The sequence below is a fragment of the Prinia subflava genome, chromosome 7 (assembly GCF_021018805.1).
Source record: "Prinia subflava isolate CZ2003 ecotype Zambia chromosome 7, Cam_Psub_1.2, whole genome shotgun sequence".
Classification (NCBI taxonomy): Eukaryota; Metazoa; Chordata; class Aves; order Passeriformes; family Cisticolidae; genus Prinia; species Prinia subflava.
This window is the reverse complement of record NC_086253.1, coordinates 16,407,749-16,423,070: the sequence shown is the minus strand read 5'-3', so window position 1 is coordinate 16,423,070 and position 15,322 is coordinate 16,407,749. Positions and strand designations below refer to the sequence as shown.

The window sequence follows — 15,322 nt, the reverse complement described above, 5'->3', positions numbered from 1 at the left end:
GTTATATTGAAGAATTGTGTGCAAATTAATCTAGAGAGACCTCATGAATAATTTTGACAGTTTTTAGAATTTATGAGCAACACAGAATGTTTCTCATGGCTTCAAACATAATCAATATGCTTGGCTGGTGAAACCAAGACAAACAATCCAAAGCTTGTACTGATGTTTTTTTTCTTTGTCAACTGAACAGCTATGAACGGACCAATGGTCCACTTATGCTGTTTAAAGGTTATTTTTTCTCCTAAAGTTCCATCAGTCTGATTTACCACAAATAGCTCCATGGTCAGTGAACTAACAGAAGTCTCAAAACCCATCACCTGCCCTCCCTGAACCCCTCCTGATCTAGAAACAGCACATCCCCAAGAGAGCATGTAATGATTTTTGTTTGTAACTCTCATTGCTAATGCTAATGTCATTTCTTCAGGAAATTCTCATATATAGGACTGACTGAATGCCCAGAACTCTGCCAAAAATTAATGCAAAATATTACAAATCTATGCATCCATATGATATTTTTAAAAAGTAAGATGTCTTTAATTGATTTCATTAGATCTTGTGATTCTCTCCTCAGTATTGTTTCTTTTGCTATCTAAAATTTGCTCTAAGCTGGCAAGAGTGATTTTAAATAGCCATGTAAGTTTAAATTTAGTACTTCAGTCAAATACATCTCATTTTTTTTTCAACAACAGATGTGAACAAGACAAGGAAAAAAGAATATAAAGCATCCTATTAAAAGTCTGACTGAGATACATCTTGAAGTATACTGCATGTGCTATTTTCTGATTTAAAAGTAACAGGAAAGTTTAATGAACTGGACAGACACTAAACTAGGTTTATTGAGGTGACATGAAAAAACAAGCATGATGCACTACAACAGAAACCCAATAATTTTTCTATTTTCCAGTGTGAAACTATCAATTTAATTTCCCATTTAACTGAATATATAACATTCTTTGCATTATTTAAAAAAAAAGTCATTTCATAAGTAGTGGAAATGACAATAAATAATCTGATTTTAGCACAAAAGCATACTGTGCATAAAACAGATACTTGTGAGAACGATTTAAATCTGCAGGTTCCCTGTATTTATTCACCTAAAGCCTATTAAAACAACTTTAAATTGTGCATACTAATTAATCATGATAAGGATCTGGTGTAATTAAAGATTAGCTTTCCTGGGGAGGGCCTTCTTTACTTTATACCTTCCAGTGTGCCTTACTAATAATCTCTTTCACAATTACTTCTCTAAAAGCAATATAATTATTCCACTTCAATTAAATGCAATTATTTTCCTACTGCTCAAACTCCTATAAGGGTTTTGTATAGACCAAGATTATCCTGTGTTTCTATTTAAAATCTGATTGGGATTGGACCTTTTAAGGATCAGTAAAATTCAGTAAAACATACTTAAGATAATATTGCAGCTTTATGAAAATCATGGCCTGTTCTGCCATACAGTGCAATAATAGTCAAAATTAGTACTTTGAGAATAGAATTGGCTTCCACTTAAAGAAGGAAAGGAATGTAGTCAGGATAGAAAAACAGAAACTTAATCCAGTTGGACTCTAATTACATTCAGACTTACTTGTATCCTTTGGGTGTCAAGATACACTTTGAATCATGCTGGCAAGGATTCAGGTTTTGGGCACAGAAATCTAATTTCTCCTCACAGAGTTCACCTGAAATATAATGTATGTTGTCAATTCAGTGAAAATATCACAGTGACTTGGAAACAGTAATGAACAGAATTTTAAAAGCAATGGCTACAAATTCCTTTGCTAACACTAAAATATGCATACTTCTTTACATAGTAATGAATACCTTTATAATAAACACTAATAAATAAATGGTAATACAGAAATAATAAAAATAAATAATAATAATATACCTGGCAGCTCCTTTATAAACAATATCAAGTTCAACATCAATCATCTACATATGGATATAAAGTTTAATTTTGTAATTCTTTTTCATTTACAATATTTATCTAGCTCTGCTATATAGCAACACTAGTGATTAAACTCACTAGAACAAAAAAGCCATCAATATGCTTTTACATATTTCTAAGCACATTACACACAGAAATAGGCAGATTTGCACTATCACTGTAAGTAATCTATTACCTGAAAAAAACCTGTTAATATCACTGCATGTCAATACAATTCCAATTATCCAAAAATGAAAACTTGTTTTCTACTTTTCCTTAATATGACTCTCCATTTTTTGCATTTCTTAATGTACCATAATTATCTATAATATGTTCTGTGAAAAGAAAAGAAACAAATAATCTATGTAAAAGGTCTATCCTTCCCTGCTGATAGAGGCAGTGGCTCTAATTTCCAAAATGGGCTTATAATCTAAAAAGTATTTTAATATGGTTAAAAATTGTTTTATTTGCAACTTTATGAAAAGGAAGACAGGTTTGTAAACAGATCAACAATAACTTGTTCCCTGATTAGCTTATCAGGCGATACCATGGATAATGCACTTGCTAAGTGGATAATGCACTTGCAATCACTGGTTTTTAAGGTAGATATACTTATTCCAGCATCCATATGAAGAAAATATGTATAATAAACAGATTCAGGAACTGACAGGTCCATCAGACTCTAAAACTACGAAAGGAGCAGAGTTGTCCCTGTCCTTCATCCAGCAATAAAACATGAGCTGGCAAGCAATGAGAAGTGGAACTGCACATGACAATGACAAGGCAAAGAGCAGAAGGAGGGAGTGAATGATCAGACACTTCCACTGCTCAAACCAAACTTGCCTTCAGAAAGGTGATATTTGGTATCCCCCAGTTTTACCGAGCTGAGCATGGCACTGGCTTGCAGTGTGGTGGACAAATAAACAAAAACTTAAAAAGAGTTGAGGAACAGTCTATACTAAAGCAAGGATGGATAAAAAAGCAAAACTGAAGCAGGAGCAAAGACAGTTATGGCAGTTAAAAACACAACTGAAAAACATATACTAAGTGAGATAAGACATGGGACCCCTACATCTTCAAAAATGAGAGGACAAGCCAAAAAAACAGCTAGAGAAGTATTTTGCAGCCATTCAAAAGATCCAGACTATTTCCACACAAAGATTTAAAAAAAAAAAGCTAAACAAGTAAATAAACAAATAAATTAATAAATTTATTATTAATTATTCCAAATTTGCAAGTAGTGTGTTTTCTTTACAAACCAAATAAAGGTTTGACTTAACATAAGAGAATGTCCCTCACGAACAGGTAACTTAAGAGCCTCAGGGAAACTGTCAGTAACAAGACTTAGCCAAAATATGTAGGAAACTGAATGGAGATCAAGTGCAGGCCACTGAAGAGGACTAATACAAAGGATTATAATTCTATCCTCAAAGCCTCTTCAAGCTCTCAATGGAATTATTAGTCTGGAAATGTACAACTGTTATGACTAGGTCAGTGCATAAAGAACCCTGAAATACCAGGGATTGTTTGCATCCCATGATATATTAAACAAAACCCAGATCCCTTTCTCTTTTCAAAGGATTTTGTTCAAATACATATATAAGAGGTCTTCAATGCTATTTTTCACATAGCATTTCGTCAATTTGTAGAACTTACAATAGCTGAAATCTGTTTAAAGACCAGTACTGTTAAAGAGTTAGATGTAAGTATGGGAACTGTGAATTCAGATTTTTAGGATCATAGGAGTAGAATAAGCAAAAAAGACTTGTTTCAACCTAGTTTGTGCACATTCCCATAGCTTAGAAATGTATGTATGTGCCTACATATATGTGGATACATATGCAGATATAAACACACCTATAAAAATATCTTATTATGGCATATATTGTATATTAGATTACATGCAGAACTGAAAAATACAAGACACCCCAACTACAAATGATAAAAATGTGGGTGCACCGTACTAATAAAAGTTGGATAAAAGCACCTCTAAGTGACAATTTAGCCTATCTCCTAAGCAGGACTGGAGCCTGCTGTCTCTTATACATTCACAGCAATTGTTCAATGAAAAGAAAACCAAACTACCTAGAAATGGTAATTTAGGAGTGGCATAATAAGAACATGCATTCTTACCATTCCTGTGGAATTTATTAAACTGATTATGCTACAGGGTATTAATTGGGCTTTGATTATTCATGGGCAGAAATTTCTGAAATAACTTGAGTGGCAAATAGTTTTATTCAGTAGTGTTTAAGCCTGTACATTTTTGTAAATCCTCTCCCAGGTACTTATAAAAGACAGAATTTCTTAGAGTACACTGCATTTTAGTATTCATAGGTTGCTGGCCCTAATATCTTCAGAACTATACTGAAAGCTGAATCACCTCATGTGGAATGCTCAGGGGCATTTGAAATCTCCTTATTTCCCACTCTTGGCTGTGAATCCTAAAAAATGATTAGGCATTTAAGTTTTAAACAGGTTTACAGTTTGGAAAAATGTCCACTTCAAATTATAAAATCAATGTTACACTATCAGGCATGCTGCAGCCAAATGGCTTGCAAACATCATTGAACATCACCAGGCACTTTTGAGATTATGGTCAGAGTTTGCTCTGAGTACTCTGTAGAAAAGCACATAGAAGCAGAACTTCTTGTGCTGTGACAGCAGAAAAGTAAAGAAACATTTGCAAATTATATGCATGATGGATCATATCCCTGAAGTTTTAGTTAAACAGTCGGGAGCAAATAAGGAACAGGATAGCGGCCATGTAGCAAAAGACTCATGTAAAAAATACTATGACCATAAAAGCTAGCTTTACTTATAGTACAACTTTTAGTTATTAAAAAAAAAAAAAGGTAGCATTAATGACAGACTTGTATACAGGATCAGTAAAGAAAAAGTCAAGATGGAATCCAAATATGTACATCAGATACTGAATTTCTGAATGAAGATGTAAATACCAGAAGAACAAGCCAAGATAACCCAAATGCAAGGTATTATACAGCTAATAGATAATAACTGCTAATATTAATAAATGCTAGTAGATTTATATTCTGAATGGAGCATTCCCACAGCCAAAATGAAACTGTTTCTGAAAATGATAATAAAAAAGGTAAGTAAACTATGGGACATGGAACCTAAACCACTGAAGAATATAGTTTCCTGGTAAAGAAACCCCTCCTTCAGCATACTGAATAACCATTGTGTTATTCAGAATTTAAATGAGACAAGGTGAAAAGGAGTAGGTAATTTTGTGGAAATTAAAAGATAGTGAGGAAAGTGAAACCTCATTGGACAAAAGCCCCTGATTTACCAAGTTAGGCTCTTTGGCTTTACTGGAAGGAAATCTTAGAGAGTTTCCTAATTTGAGAAACATAATACAAGGTTTAAAGAGCATACTTCAAAATAATCAGAAAAGGTTATGAAAAAAAGTCTCAATTCAAGGAAGCTTGACATCAATGTGTGAGGACATTCTTTTATTCATCTAAAAATATTGTAACTGAGGCTTCTGTAAGAACTTGGCTAAGTAATTATGTTTTTGAAAGATGGGAACATTCCTGTATGTAATAAGGAACAGATTAGTTTGTTTAAAAATAAGTAGTGGATAAAGTGTCAAAAAATCTGTGAAAAGCTTCCAAAGTTTAATTAGAACCAGCAATAACTCTTTTCATAAAACATCTGGCTTAATTAATCTAAGGGAGTCTGGATTGTGGTATAGAGTAGCATTGAAATCAGTGGAATTATGGCACAAATGAACACGACCCTCCAAGCTCAAGACAAATATTTACTGAGATTTTGCATAGAATATGATGTAGACTTAAACAGTCAGCTAAAATTATTAAATATTGACATATACTGATGATATTTTATACAGGGAACCAAAGCTGTATTCACAGGTCTATTTGCTAGATTCACAGGTGAGTTTGTGTTTCCTGTGTGTGTTAATTCACTCTTATGACTTGATAAGATTATAAATCACTAAAAACTTAATCACAGAATACCAGGTTTAACCCTCAAGGATCATCTGAAAAAGGCAGAAGAGACAAGATGGCTCAGCAACCTTTCCAGCTGAATCCTAAGTGTCTAATGTTGAGGAATCCACACTTTCCTGGGAAGATTATTCCAACGGCTCTGTGTCCTCTTTGTAAAAACTTTCCCTCTTTTTTAATTTTAACTGGCACCTCCCCAGGAATAACTTGCACCCATTACTCCTCCCCTTTTCCATGTAACTCCTTGTAAAAAAGGGAGTCTCCATTGCCCTTTCAGCCACCTTTTAAATACTGGAAAAGGGTGATAATATCTCCCCTTCTTTTCTCAAGGTGGAATGGATCCTTAACTCTAGATTTGCCATTATATAGATAAAGTGGTACATCAAATAATGAGTAACAAGGCAATGAGATGGAAAAGGATTTACATCTTTGTTATTTTGAATAATTGGGCAATAAATTTAAAATAAAGCAATGTCAGCCACTACATTTCTGAATGAAGACAACAGCTCTAACAAAAATGGACATGGGCTTCTTAATGTAATGGCACATTGACAATTGCAGTCAAGTTTATGAAGACACAAGTTTTAAATCACCTGTGTTAGCAAAGCTGAGTTTGATATTCAAAAAAAAAACTTGACAGAGAATCCAAAAGCAAGAGTAGTCAGTTTTATTTATCAAAACTCAAGTTTTTCCTAGAAGACTTATTCCCTCTTCCAAAGTCAAAATATCAAATGCCTACCACAGACTAGAACAGAGGGATTTTGTGCGTGCTTATATATCCATTTCAGCTTCTGAGCTTAGCTATGATATACTGTGAGTCAACTTCTGCAGTGTTTATGTTTTATCAATTAGGTATCACTCTCTGACTCTGTCTGGAAATCTCTGTTTAATACTGTGACTCAAACATCCAATACAGTGCCGAAGGGGTTGGAAAATGTCAGTGCCATTTAATAAACTGTATACAGAAAACTGCTGCATTTTTATCAAGTCTTGAGTTTCATCTGCAGTATACAATACAAATTATTTCAGGTCTTAAGCTCGTTATCCAGAAAATAGAAATAAAAATATCTATTATATGAGGGGAAAAAATTCTTAGAATTAACAGAAGTTCACAGTAACAGTATGATGCAATTGTAATCATAAATCTGAACATCTTTTTAGAATTTAATTTTAGAGTAAAATTGTTGGACTGTTCCCATCTTTCACCATTGCATAGGCATTTTTACCTATCCCCCATGCTTGTGGATCTCAGTGTAAGATGAGGCTTAGTTTAGTTTAGTTTAACATTTCTATTTGTTTTATGTACACTGCTAACAGCAAAGAAACAGTAACTTCTAGGCAGGTAAGCCTTAATACAATTAAGGCAAACAGAAGGGTGGATCATAGACTGGAATGAGTAACGGCAGTGAGTGAACCAGAAGCAGCTATCTCACCTTGCCACAAATATAATGCATATTTCCCCTTTATGCAAACGCAATAAAGTTACTTAAATACTTGAGCTTTTAATACAGAATAGTAATTTAAAGTTTATTAAGCTAGATGAAATAGAAAATTTTATAAGTGATAAAAAGCAAGAGTAACAAATGCATCTTTATTCTAAGAAAGTGTAACACATGCATTTCTTAGAAGGATGAGAATTATGATTTAATTTGATGGAATTATTAAACTTTTTATCAAGTTTGATATGACATGATTTGCATTTGAATACTTGCATGCTTAAATTTCAGGAAGGTACTTATCTGATTACCAAGTGAATTCAAAGTAGTAATGCTTTCTTGCACTCCTTTCTTGCAGTGGCAAGAAGGTTGTGTCTAAGGCTTGCATAAACTGAGACAATTGCTTTAAATGATCCCTTTCGTTTTCCCTAATACTGTCACAATTCAAAAGATGTCTTGCATGATAAAACTGACTGGTCCTCCAAGTGCCTTCTAGACTACCAAAAACTTGATATAAAAATCTATCACATACACAGCTGCTTAGTTTTGGAGCCAAACTTAGTTCACATCCCCTGGATGTTTGATACTTTGTTTGTGAGGAGTTTGTTCTTTCTAAAATCAGTAATTTTAATACGTTACAGTTCACACTTGTGTAATAAACAAGAAAAACAGCAGGATATTTCTGCTGTCCAGATGAGTAGTAATAAAATGCAAATACAGCAACATGTCTAAATGGAAGACAGTTTAAGCATGGGAAACCTGTGGCTGGAATAATTTTCTGAAAAGGTCTTATACTCTGCTTCAGTTACAGAGAAAATTTACACTATGAGTTTAAGTTGTAGGAATTATTAATCAGATGTCTAAATTAATCAACATATTATTGAGCAACAGAGATGATATAACTGCAGTCTTGCTCAACATGTTATTTCATGGATAATGAACATCTTTTTTACTAGATATAGTATATAATATTGCTTCAAAAACTGGAAATATATTTATCAAATTAACAAAAAATATACCACAAAATTTTTCATTTGCTTTTAAAACTAAATATGCAACTTTATAAATATGCTGTCCTTGATTATGCTAGGTCTCAGACTGAATATATGATCGGATTGCAGAGCAGATGGTTTATCTCTGCTAGTGTGATAGGTGCTAAGCAGAAAGTTAAAAAAAAATTAAAAATCAAACATCCAAAGTTAGTGTCATAAATCTCTTCAATGTTACCTTTCTTCTACCACTGCCCCAGATTAATACAGTCATTTCAGTTTCTTAAGATATTTACAGCAAATAAAAAGCCACAGAAATGAGGAGAAAGAAATTGTCATTTGATAATCCATCATATTTTCTAGTAACACAGTCTACTGAAAATAAAGCAAAACAGTGCTATAACACAGAGAATACATTAGCATGGAACCAAGGGATGGCTTTAAGGTTATGAGAATAAGGATTTCAGAACACAATATGTAAGCTTTTTAAGTCCTGTAAGCTTTTTCAGTGTCTGCACAAGTTTTTAATACATCTGAAAAAAAGACATTGAATGCAGTACTCAGTACTCCTGCACAGCGATCTTCACCTTCAACAACACTCTACTGACATGCATTCACAGCAACAGCCAAGTGCCTCATTTGAGGATTTGCAGTGAGCTTTCTAAATTATATCTAAATACAATTTGGTCACATTAGTAATAACTGAAATCCATGCACCTTTAAGAAAAGGAAAGTAGTAATGCTTAGAAACCAAGGTAAGTGAAAATAGGCTTAAAAGACAACTGACCTTTCTCCACTTCATTCAGATTAGCAGCTTGCAGTGACAAAGACAGAAGAGACAAGAGACTTTTTACATTGTAATACAACAGCATAGCACATCAAGCTAATGCACAACTACAGCAGCAGAGAGGTTGATACAGCAAACGAAGCAAGCTCCAAAGTCTCACCTCCAGCAGAACACGACACACGGAAGGGTAAGAGGTACATGCCACCAGTGGAGTAAGAGAGGTTTTACTTCTGATCAGCTAGTTCTGTGATCTAATGACTGATGACAATGAGCAAGAGAAATGATTGTCTGTAATCTATAGAATGCACATAAAATGACTTGAAGTTTATCAGACGGGTTAAAATAAATGAGATGGTAAATGTTAAGAGAATAGCAAGATTAAAGAGTGCAGGACATAGTGAGGTATTTTAAATGTTTTATTTCTCCAGGTTCCATCATAAGCCCTGAATGTCTGTTGATTCCATTTGCTTACTCTTGTGCCACAGGTACAGGATGTGATCTTAAGAAAGCTCATATTAAAGTGCAAATACCATTCTTTGTCTTTTCACCTGTAACTGTGGTGGTTGCTGTAAAACTCAACTGAGGCAGAGCAAAACCAATTCCTGATTTGTGTGTAACAATACAATAAGCTTTCTAATTGCTTGTTTTTAAGTCAACACAATATAGTTGAGAAGTGTTGCTTTTCAAGGGATTGTTAGAAAAATAGAAAAGAGACTGCTAGGTTTTACACTGCAACATTCTTTGCAGTTCATTTCAGATTCTAACAAGCCCTCCACATAAAAATAAGACTTTATAGAAGACTGATTTACATTTCATACCAGTATGTTTCAGCTGACTTCCTCCTTATACTGTGCTGCTGAAATGTAAAGCATATTTGCAGATAATCATTCACCCAGAAAAATATTCTGGGCTGGTGCAATTCCCTGTTGAGTATGTATAGGCTGTGACATGTTGAACAAAGACAATTCAGAGTATTGTCAACCGAATTAAAAGAGGACAGGACAAGCCTGCAGTAATATTTTCCTGGTGTATACACCGGGCCACTTATGGCTCAGGGACTTTCTGAGCTAGAGATCAATATACCTGAATTTAAAAGTCTTGGTATATACTGAATATGAACATATAGCCTGATTGATTCTCCTGATTGTTAGGGTACTTTTGGCCAGCTAGTGCATGAATTCATGTAGTGAAAAATCCTTCTATAAAAAACAAACATTAGAAATATATGCATATATCTGATTTCAACTTGTTAGAACAGATATCAAAATCCGAATGTTTACAAAGTTTCACATGAAAATCACTCTATACATACTTGACAGGGATTCTGTTATTTATCTTTCAACTCAGGTTATAGGCCAGAGAAAAAGAAAAGTTCTACAAATTATTTTGTACCTCATACACACTCGAGGCAACTGTAGAATTACTTTATATTAAAATCTCATACATTGTGTCCTATTCTTAGATGCTTTGTATGATAGATATTATATGGTAGAATTCTGTACTTTGTGTAATGGAAAACCTAAATTTTTGCTACAATTACTATAAAATGAGTTGAGGCTCTAGTCATGCATTTAAAAAAATCTTTCTTAAAAAAAGTGTTGAGAAAACTCTGATGAGCTAGTGTAAATTCTCAATAATTTTTAACTGGGAGGTTAAACTTACTGATTAGAAATAGATTGTTTTGCTTTCTTTTAGAGCTGGTGAGAAGACTCTCACCTACTCACGTATCTTACTGACTTCAGTAGAGATTATGAGGAGGCATTGTGTGTGTAAAACTCACAGCACAGTTATGGTAAAATTATGCACAGATATGAAACAAATTTAAAAATGCATTTTCTTGTATTTTGACTAAAGAAGCATAACTGCAATACAAACATCAAAAATTTTATCTATGTTTATTCTCTCCTTTTTTCTCTATCCATAGAGATATATAGAGAAATACTTCTTTTTTTTTTTCAATTGTAATTTTAAAATTTACATTTCGTTTGCAATACTCCAAAAATGCAACAGGCACACTTAATCAAAGTTTTAGGCTAGCACCTGTAATAGACAATCCTTTGTATCCACTTTATGGATATTTAATAAAAAGCAGTCCTTTCTATGGCATACTCTGAATCCAACAACCTGTGGACTCATAATAGTTAAAGGCACCCAAAGTAAGGTTGAAAATGTAGAAATTAGCAACAAAGTAGGTGTAAAAAACACCTGCAAAGCTGCAGAAGAGGAATGCACTTGCATGTGAACTATCTCCTAAGTAATAGGTATATGAAACCTCTTAGCATGAAACCACTGAAGAGCAATACTGGACTGATGTGACTTTGCTTTGCATTCTCCAAGCCTACACAAGAGAATACCTGATCCATTTTTAAAGGAGACAGAACTGGTCCCAGGGGAGCCGAACTTGACTCACATACACCTGAATATTAGCTGTAGGAGAACGGCTGTTTCTGCTTACTGAGGATGTTACCTCTTATTTCTTTCCAAGGCTTGAATTGTCAACTGCACTTAGGTATCCAGGTATTGGTGCCTGGCAAAACAGTATTTTCTCTTACGAGAAGCTTACGTCTGTCCTTCCACAGATGGATCATCCATGTATTGTTAAATAGCTTTTTGGGTTTTGTATTGCTTTAGATATTGTAGGTTTTCCTGCATGGGGAAATTTCTACCAAACATTTACCCAGAATAAGTACTGGATGAATGCCTCTATTAGATTATGAAGTTGTATTTCTTATACTTGTGTTTTAACATCTTCACTCGCTGTGCATTCCCAATATTTACATACTGATTTTAAATTTGAAAACCATAAAACAGGGGACCAATCCAACAGCCTCTAGAACCAGTGATGGAAACACTTCGGATGAGAAAGGAGTTAGCTGGGTTTTCAACAAATGAAATTAATTTATGCATTCACCTCCCCTTTCAGTTTCTCAGAGCTCAATTTTGATCAGTTTCAGTAAAAATCTAAAATGACTGAATAGAATTAATTCCCAAAATATGGTGGATCTTAGATTTCTTTTTTATGCATTTGAAATCATAATGGATTTAAGGTCTATGTTCTTCTAGTGGTCAACTATCTGATAGAAAATAGATCTATCTGGTTAGAAGAGTTACAAAAATATCAATACAAACAATAGATTCTACTTCCTCCATGTTGCTGTTCCTCCATTCCCACAGAGACCATGACAGCAAGCAAGAGATCCTCTGTCACAAAGAGGAGGATATGCTTGGGCTTGGCTGCCAATTGACAGAAACAAAAGACACTTGTCTTTTTATTCTGTGCAGGAAGCATCACACTCGGTATTAATATTTCTAGAGGAGCACAGGACAGCATCCAGGGGTGCCAAATACAATTCCCCAATGGCACAGACAAATTCTTTATAGTAAAATGAGGATTAAGGATAAAAGCAGAATATTTTTTTCAGATTTCTACAGCTACAGAGGTCCTCCACTGGGGTATCTAGGCAGACAGTAAGGAGGGGCACATTTTGAATGACCTTTTAAATATTAAAATGCTGTAATTTTAAAACTATAAAAAGGAATTAATGAGGGGACATTAAATCTAGTTTTGACTACAAACCATAAAGGAGAAAAAAATGGAGGGACACCTGGTATTAAGTCACTTGTAGAGTAACTACTAATATACCTGCAAAATAGAAAATATTACTGTTCTGCTAGGAATTCTTGAATTACCTGTGCTTTCTCTTATACTCCTACCTGTATATTCAGGTGGACATAGGCAAGTATAGTTATTAATTCCATCCACACAAGTAGAATTGTTTTCACAGTCATTGTCTTCACAGTCATCAACATTTACTTCACAGTTTTCACCTTCAAATCCATCTGCACAAGTGCACCTGTAATACAAAAAAAAAAACAACCACATGGACATTTTAGGTGAGGAGTCCCGACAAGGACTGTAATGAACAGAATTATATTAGAATTATAATAATCCACAAAAGAACATGGTTGATATAATGTAAAAAGCCTTTATGTTAAACAATCCCAAAGTATTTTTTTACAATTTCAATTACAGAAAAGTGATTCTAAAGTCATATCTTAGTCTTTAGTATAACGACCCTGATAAATTAAATCATGGAGCATTCCTTTTGAAAAGCATTCTTCCTTTACATTGTTAGATTATATTTCTTATGGAAAGTGATCCTTTTGGTTCTTTAAGGTTAAATACATGGAAAATACTGTGGAATCAGCATTTAGTATGTAATAGTAGTTTTCCACAATCATTCAGTTAAATGCACTAATATAAAATTCTCTTTAATGTACATGCATTCATATAAAAAACCAAAGCCTGCACAAATTCTTCAAAGCAGTAATTTATTTTTTGCTTTTAATCACGTTTCTGCGAAACAAATACATCAAAATAGATAGTAAATGTAGAAGCTACTCAAACATGACTACACATATATTTTCATGTAATTTCCTTTACCTATAATTTATGAAGCTTTCACTATGAGATTGCTTTGATTTTCAAAATATGTATGTGTTATGTATGTTTCAAAATATGTTTGTGTTCAAACAAATAAATGAAAAAGGTCAAATTCTGAGGCATGACTATGTCAATTTAGAATTTTGAGTCATATTATTAAGATGTATACACTTAAATTTTAATAGAAGACTATTTAATCCTTGGGCAGAATTTGGATTAAAAGTAAGAATAATGTCATAACGAATTGCAGGATAATGAATTGTATCTTTTTGAAGTGTCATTTCTAACAAGCTTGAGGTGTAGATTATAAAATGACTAATAATCTCACATAAGAATGCTAAAGAACTTTATTTCATAATTCATGAAGTACATCTGGAGTAATTGTACTGTGTGATTAAATAACTCAAGATTAAAAATGCTCACAGCATGTTTATCTGCTGGCATAGTGAGTTTCAAATGAATCATTAATTTTCTGTTTCACTGGGATTTACATTTTATCATTTACATGCTGTCTGTTGAAGTAATACACACAACAACAGATGAATTATGAGATTTTTTTCAGCAGGGATCTAGCTAGCTATTAATTAACATAATGGAGTCAATACTATGCTGTCTTGACCTGATATGCCTCAACTAATCACTGTCATTTGTTACTGTTTTTAACAGATTCAAAGCTCTAGAAGCTTTCCAAGGATGGCAACATATTTTGAAAACTTCCAAAGCACTAAAAATCTGCCTTTGTGGTGCTCTCAGCAGCAAACACAGAGAACCTAAAGCTTAACACCAACATTAGTTTACCACAAAAATCTCAGTAGTTTTCCATCCTGTTATTACAATTAAAAAACCTACCAGAAACCATCTTTTTCTCCCTCTTTCAAGTGACAGGTTCCACCATGGAGGCACGGGTTACTAATGCAAGCATGAATGGGAATATCACAGTCTTGACCCTACACAGGGAACAACAATTACAATGTAAGAAGAAAGTACAGACACCAGTGGAAGGGAGACAAAGAATATTTAAAGGTTTTTAAGGATAAGCTTGCATTTCAGTGAGCTTTTCCCTCTTCATGCAGTACCTACCTTGAAACCATATGGGCATGTACATCTGTAGAAGTCAACCGGATCATTATTGCAGGTTCCATCATTTTTACACGGATTTGATAAACAGGGATTACACTTTGCAAGAATATTAACATCCACAGAACCTTAAAAATACAAATTAGATTGTCAGAAACAAGCAACAGTTAATTTATATTGGACAGGATCTATCAGACATGTTGCTTTAAATTTTAAAATATATTTTAGACATTATGGTGTTTCTATATTAATGAAATGCTGAACTGTCTTTCGTTCTTTTGATGTGACCAAATAAATATGGGATTGGACTTTTGGTTGAAGTATCACTTTTTAGTTTTTGTTAAGAAGCTAACACCAAAGTGATTCCAATATTCCTCTTCTCTGACAGCTGTACCATTCTGATCCATGACAATTACCTTTCCTTTGTATTAAGAAATTGAAGAATACAATTTCAGCTTTTGTTATGGAGTAGGAGTTGCCTGTGAGAAAATCACAGGCTATCACAGTTTTCAATCCTTCCCTTAATGGTGTTACTGAGAACACTTCTTTAAATGCATTTTTGTTTTAACATTTTTTTATCTGCAGGATCACATAGATGGCAAAATGAAATGGTAAAATTACCTGTAAATTTCTTGAAAATCTGCAAACTGTAATGTAAATTACATTGTCCAAG

At 33.6% G+C, this 15,322-nt stretch overlaps 1 protein-coding gene across 3 annotated transcripts in view; it reads right to left on the bottom strand.

Annotated features, from left to right (window-relative positions):
* Positions 1-15,322, bottom strand: part of SLIT2 (slit guidance ligand 2) — a 260,009-nt gene that overhangs the window by 19,388 nt on the left and 225,299 nt on the right. For all 3 annotated transcript variants that reach the window (XM_063401696.1, XM_063401694.1, XM_063401695.1), the window contains 4 exons: positions 14,653-14,777; positions 14,422-14,519; positions 12,843-12,982; positions 1,586-1,679 (listed from right to left, as the gene is read on the bottom strand). In XM_063401696.1, coding sequence (XP_063257766.1) covers positions 1,586-1,679; positions 12,843-12,982; positions 14,422-14,519; positions 14,653-14,777 — 457 coding nt within the window. The remainder of the gene's footprint in view (positions 1-1,585; positions 1,680-12,842; positions 12,983-14,421; positions 14,520-14,652; positions 14,778-15,322) is intronic.